This window comes from Salvelinus alpinus, chromosome 2 (assembly GCF_045679555.1).
Source record: "Salvelinus alpinus chromosome 2, SLU_Salpinus.1, whole genome shotgun sequence".
In the NCBI taxonomy this organism is placed as follows: domain Eukaryota; kingdom Metazoa; phylum Chordata; class Actinopteri; order Salmoniformes; family Salmonidae; genus Salvelinus; species Salvelinus alpinus.
The window spans coordinates 52,594,045-52,607,371 of NC_092087.1; the positions used below are offsets into that span (position 1 = coordinate 52,594,045).

Below are 13,327 nucleotides of genomic sequence, written 5' to 3' on the forward strand. Positions count from 1 at the left end.
GGAGTGCTGAAGGGAGTGAAAGAGATGGACAGGGAGAGAGAGAAAGGTAGAGGAGATGGGTAGAGAGAGTGTGAGAGGTGTAAACATGATCAATCCTGTCTTGACTAGGTTCAAAGATGACAGGCTTCCTCTCCACATTTTCAGCCTCAGTGAAGCGCATCGTCACTTCTTATCTCTCACACACACACACACACACACACACACACACACACACACACACACACACACACACACACACACACACACACACACACACACACACACACACACACACACACACACACTTCCTCATTTGCTACTCAACTGACAGATGGGCCTACGCGCGTGAGCACAGATGCACACTCGCGCACACAACTTCCAACACACCCTTCAGCATGCTCTCTGGCCAGTTATTTCCTACAATCCTAAAACCGGCCAAACTCCCTCTAAACATGACCATTGGTCAAAATACTAACCGACAACCCATTGATTTATTGAATCAGGTGCATCCCTGCTGGGCAAGAAAAAAAATTGCGCTGACCAAAATCCATCTAGATAAAACCAAATCAGCAAGCATTTGGTTTATTACAAAAACAATGTTCCAATCGCACAAATTTTGCGCACAAATTTGTTTACATCCCTGTTAGTGAGCATTAATCATTTTCCAAGATAATCCATCCACCTGACAGGTGTGGCATATCAAGAAGCTGATTAAACATGATCATTACATAGGTGCACCTGGGGGCAATAAAAGGTCACTCTAAAATGTGCAGTTCTGTCACAGAACACAATGCCACAGATCTCTCCATTTTTTTGCATGCAATTGACATGCTGACTGCAGGACTGTCCACCAGAGCTGTTGCCAGAGAATTTAATGTTAATTTCTCTACCATAAGCCGCCTCCAACATAAGTTTAGAGAATTTGGCAGTATGTCCAAATTCACGCACGTCGTGTGGATGCCATTCATCCGCCGCCATCACCTCATATTTCAGCATGATAATGCACGGCCCTATGTCGCAAGGATTTGTATACAAGTCCTGGAAGCTGAAAATGTCCCAGTTCTTCCATGGTCTGCATACTCACCAGACATGTCACCCATTGAGCATGTTTGGGATGCTCTGGACGTGTACATAGCATGTTCCAGTAACCACCAATAACCAAAAACTTTGCACAACCATTGAAGAGGAGTGGGACAACAATCCAACGGCCACAATCAACAGCCTGATCAACTCTATGTGAAGGAGACTGCATGAGGCAAATGGTGGTCACAACAGATAATGACTGGTTCTCTGATCCACACGCCTAGCTTTTTTTTGTAGGCAATATTAATATATCCTAATATTTATATATATACACTTTTACTTTTAGATTTGTGTGTATTGTTGTAAATTGTTAGATACTACTGCACTGTTGGAGCTAGGAAAACAAGCATTTCGCTACACCCGCAATAACATCTGCTAAATATGTGTATGTGACCAATAACATTTGATTTAATTTAAAGGTATCTGTGACCAACCAATGAATATCTGAATTCCCAGTCATGTGAAATTCATAGGTTAGGAATTTTATTTATTGAAATGTATTTAACATTTATTTAAATTGACTGATTTCCTTATATGAACTGCAAATTGAGTAAAATCTCAAATTGTTGCGTTCATATTTTTGTTCAGTGTATTTCAGGTGCGTTAGTGCTGGGCTGGAATAAAACTGTGCACCACCACTCACCGAGGTCTTCTGACACTGGATGCTGGTGCTGTTGAAGCGCAGGGCGGTGACGCTGTGTTCCTCTCCCTGCACGTGGAACACGCACTCGTAGTTCCTCTGGCCAGACTGGGGCTGGGGCAGGTTGCGGGCGGCCAGTGTGATGGGCTTGGTCACGCCCACAGGGATATAGATCTGGGTAGAGGGCAGGATCTGGGGACAATCCTGGGGGAGAGAGGAATGGAGAGATTTAGGTTATTCAGGTATTCATGTTGTTGTGTCACGTCTGAATGTTTTTATCTGATCTGGGGACAGTCCTGGAGGAGAGAGGGAGAATTAGAGTAACGCCTTCATTCATGAACCGTTATGTCAAGTCTGAATGTGTCTATCTGAACTGGGGACAGTCTTGGAGGAGTAGGGAAGGAGGAATGGAGAGATGGCGGGAGATAAGGAGAGGTTCGGGTTAAACGGTTGTTCGTAGGCGATGTCAAGTAGCCTTTGTCATGTCGGCTTATGACTTGACATGATGCTCAAACGAGTCGCATGAGAAAGAAAGAGTGAAAGAGATCTGGAACAAAGTACATTTAACGGTAATAATGGCTCTACATAACACTCTTGTAACACTCGGGCTCCCGAGTGGTGCAGTGGTCTAAGGCACTGCATCTCAGTGCACTGCGGTCCCTGGTTGGCTCAGTGCACTGGCTGTATTGGGAGTCGTGATTGGGAGTCCCATAGGGCGGCGCACAATTGGCCCAGCGTCGTCCGGGTTTGGCCTGTGTAGGCCGTCCCTGTAAACCGAATTTACAAGAATTTGTTCTTAACTGATTTGCCTAGTTAAATAAAACATTTCAAAAACAATGACATACATGTGTATGACTTACACAACAGAGACAGCATGCCATGTTACCACTGCCAACCTTATAAAGCACCATACTTGTGATATCATAGCATCCCCGAGACTTCAAAAAGAGAATGAACTGCAGTTTGTCCTTGTGTGGACTCCATTGTCTGGTAATGAACTAGTGTGACAATGTTTGAGAAAGCCCCATTGATTCTGTAACATTCACCAGAGATGAGATGATGGCTTAGACCATCTGGTAACACTCCGTGTATTGTCTTGTATCACTGGGGTGTAAAGCCTCGGGGGTCCAGAGAAAGTGTGTGTTCGTGCGAAGGAACACATGAAGTCATGACATTGTTTATACCACGCTTTGGCGGAGTGCTTACATCATCAACTCCCACTCAATAGGACAAGCGTTGCACAACGAGGAACCCGCCCCTACTCTTTAGACCAATGCCATCGAAGCAGTTCACTCCAAGTCATCGTCATGTCATTTAAACAAAAGCCTATTACTACACACAGTTAACAAACGCAGATAAACATTTCACTAAAATTGTACGCAAAGGAGCAACTTTCTAGCAGTTGATACTAGCCTGGTATTCCTTGACATCGGAACAAATTCTAACGACCTATGTCGCTCTGTTCCTTACAAATCGCCTGACAAACACATACCAAATGATGAGAAAACGACCAACACACCTTATACACACCTATACATCTATGCCTGAGATGCTAGTGTGCTGTAAGCTGCTCGGAGAAACGTACCAACACACCTCACATTGGCCCCATAACTTCACTACAGTATGTTATTGACATTAGAGTCAAGAGTCAAGATGCTCTTATCCAAAGTGACTTACAGTTATCCAAAGTGACTTACAGTTACTGCATTCTATTCAGGTAGCTCGGTGATACAGTCATTTTTTTCCCTCAATGAAGAAGTTATCAGTAAAGTTAGTGCTAGTAGGAAAATACAAGATAATTGGGAAGGGGGGGGGGGTTAGACTGACTGATGTCTTATTTAAGATACTGTTCGAAGAGGTAGGGTTTCAGGTGTTTTTGGAAGATGTGCAGGGGCTCTGCTGTTCTAGCATCAGGGGGGAACCTGGTTCCCTGGCTCCCAGGACAGAGAAGGGCTTTGACTGGGCTGAGCGGGAGCTGATCTCTAATAGGGGTGGGACAGCCAAGAGACCAGAGGCGGCAGAACGGAGTGCTCGGGTTGGGATGTAGGGTTTGAGCATAGCCAGAAGGTACAGAGGGGCAGTTTCCCTTGCTGCTCCGTATGTAAGCACCAGTGGATGTAGTGGATGTGAGCTTAGACGGGAAGCCTGAGAAGCAACATCAGGGATTTTTCTGCCATTGAAATCCTTGGACGGGCCGCTGTCTAAAAACAGTGTAAAAAAATAATATGTTTATTTTGTGTGTATACAGATGGAAAGAGAGAGAGACAGAGATTTTTGGGATGAAAAAACGCTTTCAGTGTAAACTTCAACGACTAAAACCAGATAAAGTATATAGAAAAGATAATGGACCTATATATTTTATATAATATAAACTTTGAGAACTAACAATTAATAAAATAAAAGCTAGACAGTCAGGGAGGTTTGAAAAACACATAGAATTGCAGTAAAATTGGCTTAAAAATGTATATACACCGCCAAGATGGGTGCCTCTAAAACAGGGATGGGCAACTTTGATGAGGTTGGGTGCCACAAAAAAATCTAACCTCATATTGAGGGGTCACAGTGGCTCACGGCTCTGCGTACCTACATCCATACCCACACATGCAGTCAGAGCCAACCCTAGTCTTTCGGGGGCCATAATTTACATTTTGTTAGGGGGCCCCACCTTCTGAGCAAAACAATTTGGCTTCCCTCCTCTTGAGTGAATTCCCTGCAATTCTACACTTTTTGCCATGGGGTGGAAAGAAATGTTCGCAATTCTGAATATGATATCTGAGTGCGAGTGACTAACAAAATCAATGGGGGCCCCCTGGTCAGTAATCTGACCATGATTACTACAAGTTTAGATAGCTAGCTAGACTAATTTACCAAATCTAAAAATGTTTTTCTGACACGGGCTAACTAAGTGACTGTCCATGACTGAAATAACAAGAGGAACACTGCTGATGCACAACAACATTTTAAAAGTGCACCGTGTGTCTTCGACTATTCTAACTCCACATTTATTTGAGACCCCGCGGGCCGCCAGCTGTCCGTCCCGCTCTAAAATGTTCTCTTAAACTCAGCCACGCCGACAGACCGACCTCACACACTGCCGCACCCCATGCCACGCCCCATGCCACACCCACCACCTAAGCCCCTTTTTTTGGTCCAGAAGAAAACCCTGACCATGCAGTAACAGTAGGCGGTCCTGCTGCGCATTAGTGCAACAGTGTTCCCCCGGCCCGCCAGACAATGGTGCGTTTGTACATTAGCTTATTAGCCTCCTCCAACGTCTGAACCCACTCCGACACTGAACTGATAACGAGCACGGCATTACAATGGCGAGAACACCAGTCTGGTGACAACACCCTGACAATAATTAACTAGCAGGGAGGTTGGCGGTTGGAGGGACGGAGGGGAGATGGTGGCAGGTAGGACGACAGGGCAGAGGGAGCGATGTGGGAAAAAAGACTGAGAAAGAGGGGAGCAGAATTGCATCCTGACTTCTCTCTCCCCCTGTATCAAAGTCAGACTTATGGATCCGTTCACGCTAACAACCGGCTCCGTTTCACGCGTCTCGCAGTTAATGAATTGCCTGCAGCCTCGGACGTGGAGGGAAATTTAAGTGGGGGCGCTAGATCGAGTCGTTTAATGACGTTTGAAGTCTCGAATTCTGAAACGGAGAAAATAGCGCTCTCACTTTCCAAGCACAAACAGCAAATGCAACGGCGATAACATTTTAAAAAGCCCTGCATTTGTATATTTGGTCTGTGGTTTGATATTATGTCACTTTTAACAGCGAGACAATGTTACATTCACATTCAATTTAAATGCCAATGTTGAGTCTAAATCAAATCAAATAACATTTTATTTGGTCACCTACACATGTTTAGCAGATGTTATTGCGGGTGTAGCGAAATGCTTGTGTTTCTAGCTCCGACAGTGCAGTAATGTCTAACAAGTAATATCTAACAATTTCACAACAACACACAAATTCGAAGTAAAGGAATGAATACATAAATATTTGGACAATTAACGTCGGAGCGGCATAGACTAAAATACAGTAGAATAAAATACAGTAGTACACTGTACACATGAGATGAGTAGTGCAAAATATGTAAACATTATTAAAGTGTCTAACAAAACGTGCTAGGTGCTAACGTAATAGCAAAACATATATTGTATTCATTTGTCTTTCGACTTTGTGACCGATTCACCTTCCCAAACAGTAAAAGGATACAGTTATACTTTAACACACTGCTCAACTACTGTTCCACTACTGACGGAGCATCCAAACTTACGACACTGTACGCCAGCAACCCCAGTGCACTGCTTACAGTAACATTTCCAAATGGCAGTCGTGGAGTTCTGTAAATCGCGTCGCATTGAACATTGTCCCCCATTCTCTCGAGAAGCCGCTATCGCATTACTCCAAAACATGATCAAAGCATTACCAGAGCGAGAGACCGAGGCATCCTATTTTATCAACATTTCTGACAGGTGTCAAAACAGTTCAAAGCTTGCATTAGGGATACAAACTGCAGACTACAATGGAACCACATTTCACCGGGGGATTCTTTTGAAGCTCAGATTTCTTTTTTTTTCACCGTTGAAACGGAACTAGCGGTTTCTACACGAGTTGTGAGTTCATCATCCGTGCTGTTTCCATGAAAACAGGCTAGGGGAAGAAGTGTGTGCACGTGCGCAGGTAAGCTGGCATTATAAGAAACGTCTGAGGGAGGTTGGTGGCCACCCACAGGGAGACTGGCTCAGCGTTACTCTTCCCACAAACCCCCTAAGCTTAAGAGTAAAAGGCACTAAGACGGATCCCCGGGGATCGCATTGTACAGTTGCCAGACAATGAGACTTTCTGATCATCACATATACACACTTTCTTTTAGCCAAAATAGACTCTCATTCCACTTTCAATGACTGTCCCTCCTGGCAAACCTACACAGCTGCCGGGAAAAACGATTCTGGAGAAAGTAAACACCCACAGCTTGGTCCAAAGCAAGCTCAAAACACACTGCGTGATTGAATTGGGCTAAAAACAGACAAACGTACGTGTGCACATGCGTGTGTGTATGTGTGTGGTGTTTTTGGTGAAGGACGTCCAAGTTCCCTATCCCTGTTCTATGGCAGAATGAAGGGGCCTTCCCCCTAGCCCCCTTGTTTGTTTTACCTAATTGCTGGCTTGGGGGCTTCGCCCAGAATGGGCAAAATGAGTGACCTAAGTCACTTAGGTCACTCATTTTGCCCATTCTAACATTCAATAGAACAGTAACTGAATGCCTGACCTAAGTGACTTTGAGCGTGGTATGATCGTCAGTGCCAGGCACACCTGATCCAGTATCTCAGAAACGGACCCCTCAAGGGCTTTCCACGCACAACAGTGTCAAGGGTTTCCCGAGAACGGAAAGACAAACAAAAAAACATCCAGTCAGCGGCAGTCCTGTGGGTGAAAACAGCTCGTTGAGGAAGTCGAAAGAGAATGGCAAGAATTGTGCAAGCTAACAGGCGGGCCACAAACAGACAAATAACGGAGCAGAACAACAGCTCAGGAACGCACAACTCTAGTCGATCCTTGTCACAGATGGGCTATTGCAGCAGACGACCAAACTGGTTTTCCACTCCTATCAGCTGAAAACAAGAAGCGGGTCCAGTGGGAACGCGATTCCCAACACTGGTCAATTGAGGAGTGGAAGAAAAAAAAACATTCCTGTTCTGGAGACAAAAAGGGGGGGGGGGGTCCGGCCCGGTACCAGATGAGTGTACCTAATAAACTGCCGCTGAGTGTATGTCTGAAAGACCTTAATCAAGGCCCATCACGCTTTGAATGCATACGCAGTTGACTTCCTTTCCGTTTCAAACGACAAACGCTTCATTCATTAGACCATTCTAAACGCCGCAGTTCTTGCAGCACAAGACTAATGTCCCGTCTCACTCCCAGACGCCTAATCGTATTTTCAGCCAATAGTTTGAAGCATGAAACCCCGGGCAGACGTCCGAGATACATTTCGCCTCTCCCATCAACGTGTGTTCCCTCTGACACTTCAGCTGATAGGTCCACACTCTCGCCATGTTGACGGTGGAGGGAAAACAAGCGTCGGCGGATAGAATTATCTGCACCTCACAGGTGTGAGCAAAACACCTTTTTAACACCGGCCAAGTGCATATAATGAGACAACAAGAGATTTGAGTAGATTAAAGCGAGAGAGAGTGTACGTATATAAATTAATAAGTTCTTAGGCGAGATACTGACAGGATGTTAATAAATAACGCAACGAAAACATTGTGCATAAATAATGAGGGGACTGGCTTCATTTTTTTTTTAAGACCAATCCAATCCATAATTAATTAGGTCTCTGATGTGGTGGAATACAGATAAGAAGGGGGGAGATTAACATAATATGTTAAATAATGAAATAAATTAGTTGAAAACCTTCGGGAGAAGAGACAGTGACACCTAGGTCATCAAAGTGGCGGGACTTGGGGACGATGTTGGGGGACACGGGGGAGTGTGTTGCGGCTTTGACACAGGGGAGCGTGTGTTGCGGCTCTGACAGCGGGTGGGGGTGACCCGAGGAGCATGGTGTCACCGACTGCCCGTCTAGATCTCCCATGAGCGCCGTTGACATGCTTCGCAGCTTGGCCCCACGACATCACCCGGTGTCTTCGGTCAGGCGTTGAGCTTCTATTATAGCAGGCGTGGCATCAGAGCTGGGGATGGAATCGCCTGTACCTCTGTTCCACCCGAGCCTGACCCGAGTTGTGCGCACCTAATCTTTGCGTTAATATTTCTATCGAGGTTAGGTCTTGAGGTAATATGTTATTCGACAAGGACACAGACGAGCCTTCTGAACTTAACCAACGAATCAAAGCTCTGGGAAGTTGGCGAACATAGACACAACAGAGAGACAACAGGGTCAATATAAGGGCAACACTCCGAGGGGGTTTTTAGAGGACACGTTTGTGGTAAAACAGCTCAGCAGGCGGTCTCATCTTTAACTACAAGCTGACCTTCACGGGGCTCGCATCTGATGGGGAGACATGCCAGAGCTGCCTGTCGGCTCGACCGACACAGTGTGTGTGTGTGTGTGTGTGTGTGTGTGTGTGTGTGTGTGTGTGTGTGTGTGTGTGTGCGCGTGTGCGTGTGCGTGTGTGTGTGTATGCGTGTACACATACGTGTGTAGTTCTTCTTTTTGGCGGATCTATTAGGTGGAACGGCTGAGTTATTCTCATTAAGCTGCGAAACGACGCCCCTTCGACAGGCGAGAGACGGATCATGGCGGAAAGAGAAGGAAAAAAATAAAGGAGAAAGAGAGAGTAACGACTTAATAAGCGAGCGACGTGCAGGGGAGCGCAGGAGTAGAGCGGATGAGAGCGGAACGAGTCAGCGAGGAAGACATTTTTTTTTAAAGCGGGACTTTGAACCACGAAAAGGGACTCGGGAGTTTCCGTCCACTCCCAATTCTCATCCTCACTCTCTGGAAATAGTGGAGCAGAGAGAGAGTGTGAAAGGGAGCATGACAAAAAGAGAGTGATGCACAAATTATACAGAGGTGGTGTGAATGATCTGTCATACAGGCGGAAACTACCGGTGACAAAAAGGAGTGGTACACATCACTGTGTGTTCATGGGATATTTAGAGCAGCCCAGCGCCCGAAGCGACTATTCTTATCAACTGTATGCAAGAACCTCCTCTGTGTTGTCTTAGGAGTTCAGCCTCCTCCTCTGTGTTGTCTTAGGAGTTCAGCCTCCTCCTCTGTGTTGTCTTAGGAGTTCAGCCTCCTCCTCTGTGTTGGAATTACCAACCCCCATTGTCACACCTCTGAGAAGCAGAGGTGACATCATGTAGGTCTGATATCTGATTGGAGGTTAACTTTACAGTAATACTATTGCTCAACAACCCCCGTTTTTGAATCCAAACAACTCAGATGCTTATGTAAAAAGGGTCTTAGATTCATTGTTCTTTCTCTTATGTTCCTGACTTGCTGTGGTGAGATACCTACAGTACACTCTCTCTCTCCCTCTCCCAGGAGCTATGGGCCATGGCTCAAGCCGTGGATTATTTCTCTCTCTCCCTCTCCCAGGAGCTATGGGCCATGGCTCAAGCCGTGGATTCTTTCTCTCTCTCTCCCAGGAGCTATGGGCCATGGCTCAAGCCGTGGATTCTTTCTCTCTCTCTGAGGAGCTACGGGCCATGGCTCAAGCCGTATATTCTTTCTCTCTCTCCCAGGAGCTATGGGCCATGGCTCAAGCCATGGATTCTTTCTCTCTCTCCCAGGAGCTATGGGCCATGGCTCAAGCCGTGGATTCTTTCTCTCTCCCAGGAGCTATGGGCCATGGCTCAAGCCATGGATTCTTTGTCTCTCTCCCAGGAGCTATGGGCCATGGCTCAAGCCGTGGATTCTTTCTCTCCCAGGAGCTATGGGCCATGGCTCAAGCCATGGATTCTTTGTCTCTCTCACTCTCTGACCATGCTTAGAATAATGCTGTGTAATGCTTGTTCATGCTTTATAACTGAAGCTTTTGCCTTGTATAATGTTATCCTTCATTTGACAAAATCCTGAAATAATAATTGTATTTAGAATTCCATTCTCAGAGATGTCTTCAGTGCCTATTACTGTAAACTCAACTACGGTGACCGTGCACATTGCTAAATAATCTTTGTGGAGTCCGATAACTCATTAAAATGGACTAACTGCATCGTCTTATCACGAGTCTCATGTGAGGTACAGTATAGATATATATATATATATATATATGTAAAATATACTGTATATACACAGCAAATATTACTGCCCACCACAGATACACACGCTTGGCTGATACTGTACAGACATACGCGGGCAAAATCAATCTCAATTCATGGGATTCCTGATATCCCAAGGCACACTGGCATTAACAGTGACTGTACAGAACATTACATATGCAAAAAAAAATAAAAAATCTTAAAGACTTGCGAGAAATCATTTAGTCCAGACACAGATATGGTTCTAACCTGAATCCCAAAAGACAAGTCTCATTTTCAGAGGTTACTCTTCAAGCTAACCATGTTATGTGAGATACTGTCTCTTTGTGATGATCTAGGAAAGAGATGACGCACGGCTGCGCAATCATGGAAAGTGCCGGAATCAGCGCAGGTTCCTTTCGAAAAAAAGAACATCCTCCAAACCTTTACCTAACAGAGCCGGTAGGAAAACTTAAGACGGGATAGCAAAGCACGCTATGGGACTCTATCTCTGCCTACCATTTACATTTAAGTCATTTAGCAGACGCTCTTATCCAGAGCGACTTACAAATTGATATCCTACCAATATCCTTCAGTCTCTTTCTCTGTGCCTCTTGTTCAACAGCATCTTTGTCCCTCTCTGCCTTCCCGTATCCGTCGGTCTCCTCCTCCGTGTCCTCTTCTATCTCTACATGCCCCCTCTCTCCCTTCTCTCGCCATTTATATCTCACTCTCCTCCAGTCTCTCCAGCGCTCCTTTTCCCCCGCGTCGTCACTCTCCCCGTCTGTGACTCCGCTCTCTTCCAATATTCATCTGCGGTCTCCATTAAGGCAGGCAGGCCAACTTCGAGGGTGTGTGGAAATGAACATTTAATACAGCATGAATAATTAAACCACAGGGAACTACTGTGACTGACAGACACACACCGCCTGGGGGGGATGGGGGGTAGTGTGTGTGTGTGTGTGTGTGTGTGTGTGTGTGTGTGTGTGTGTGTGTGTGTGTGTGTGTGTGTGTGTGTGTGTGTGTGTGCAAAAAAAGAACAAATCTCAATTTAGTCTACCCATACACTTCGTCGTCGCGCTAACGCTAGTTAGCATTGGCTCGCAAAACTACCTCCAACTTCCTTCCCGTTGGACACAGACTCATCAAAATGGTGTCCACCAGTTCATCGGACTCTGGGCAAGTAGATAAAGGGCGTTTGCCAAAATCCCGAAGTATCCCTTTAACGAATACGTTTCAAGTACAACAGTCAGAGTCCTCCTTGGATGGGCAAGGGTGCTAAAAGAGGTGGGTGTAGCTTGGGGGAGGGGGGGTCAATGTCGAGGACCCAGTATTTCTCACTGAGGACAAGAAAATGAAATAACGCGTTAAATCCTTCGTGGCAAGCATCCGCTTGCAGCTACGTTGAACACGTTCAGAATGTTTCTCCTTGACCACAGTTGAGTGAACATTTGTCGCATGCGTATTTGTGCAACTTTGTCTCTGGACTAGGGCCTGCTTTACGGAGCCCTGCTTCCTCTACCTTCTGGTCGCGCCATTGAAGTCTCTCTGCCAGGCACCGCAGCTACTGCTACTTCCAAGCAAGAAGCACAAGCCAACACTTAAGGGATGCTTCGGCGCCACTAGCCTGTATCGTGACAAAAGTACAAGAAAAGAAGAGATAAGCACCGGGGCGTTACGGTTAAAAATAGACGAGGCAACTGTACCATTCTCTGAGGAGAGTTGTTCCGTTCATCCTTCAGGGAGCAGATCCAAATCCCACTTCTCTATTTTTTTTTTTTTTTCGCTCCCGTTTCTCGGGAACGTCAACAAAACGAGTGTGTGGGAACGTTATTGAGGGGCCGTGTGACAGTGAAGAGGCTGTGAATTACATTATGCTGCATAGCATTGCATGTTCGTGTTGCGCAATTGTTGTCAGCGGTCGGTGCTCTTGAGGTTCACTGATCCGCTCGTTAAAGATTCATAGAATTGGAATGGAAAAGAGATGGGAGGAAAGAGAGGGTGGGAGGAAAGAGAGGATGGGGTGGGGGGGAGACAAGCACCTGATATTTTGCGATTGCATTTGAAGGGGGGTGGAAATCGGATTATGAATTGGAAACACAAGTCTCCATTCATACATTTCTAGAAGGAAGGGTCCGGAATGTTCTCAAGAGCTAGTGTTAGCGGCGAGTCATGTGGTTGTCGACCACGGTGCTGAGAGGAGGGTTATACAAGGAGGAGCCGGCTCGGTCACGGTTGAGTTACGGTCCATCTGGCTCGGGATGCGGCGGTTACTTCACCCATCGCCTCCGTTTCCTCCCTCCCTTGCTCTCTCTGTCCTCCCCTCCCTCCTCCTCCTCTCCCTCTCTTAATCCTGCGAGAACATTTGGAAAATAAATTGCGTCACTCTGAAAATGTAATCTCTGGCTTGTTATTGCCAGTTTCTCTTTTCTTCCCTCTGTTTCTCTCCTCCTTCGTTTATCTCTCTCTCTCTCTCTACCTTACATCTGGTCTCAATCTGACCCGTTTCTGGTTTCCCTCTATCGCATGGAGCGTTGGAGGAGCTGAATTGTGAATGTGTGTGTGTGTGTGAATGTGTGTGTGTGTGTGTGTGTGTGTGTGTGTGTGTGTGTGTGTGTGGGTGTGTGTGTGTGTGTGTGTGTGTGTGTGTGTAGGAGAGATCCCTGAGAGAGGTTGTGGAATGGGTGGAGGAGAGGCGATGTTCTCTCTCTCTCTTCATCTCGACAAGGTTTATATTTTATTAAACATGGCCAGCGCCTGTCTCCTCCTCTCAGTGAAAGGCAGCGAAATGTGGGGGGAGAAACACCGGAAAACGGGGGATGGGAGAAAAGGGAAGAGGAGAGATGGGTTGGAACGGAGAGAGAAAGAGAGCGAGGGAGAAAGTACGGGCAATTGGAAAGGGGAGGAGA

General features: G+C 46.1%; 1 protein-coding gene across 2 annotated transcripts in view; it reads right to left on the reverse strand.

Moving 5' to 3' along the window:
• Window positions 1-13,327, reverse strand: part of LOC139564650 (plexin-A1-like) — a 244,953-nt gene that overhangs the window by 82,129 nt on the left and 149,497 nt on the right. For both annotated transcript variants that reach the window (XM_071384372.1, XM_071384366.1), the window contains exon 10: window positions 1,706-1,906. In XM_071384372.1, coding sequence (XP_071240473.1) covers window positions 1,706-1,906 — 201 coding nt within the window. The remainder of the gene's footprint in view (window positions 1-1,705; window positions 1,907-13,327) is intronic.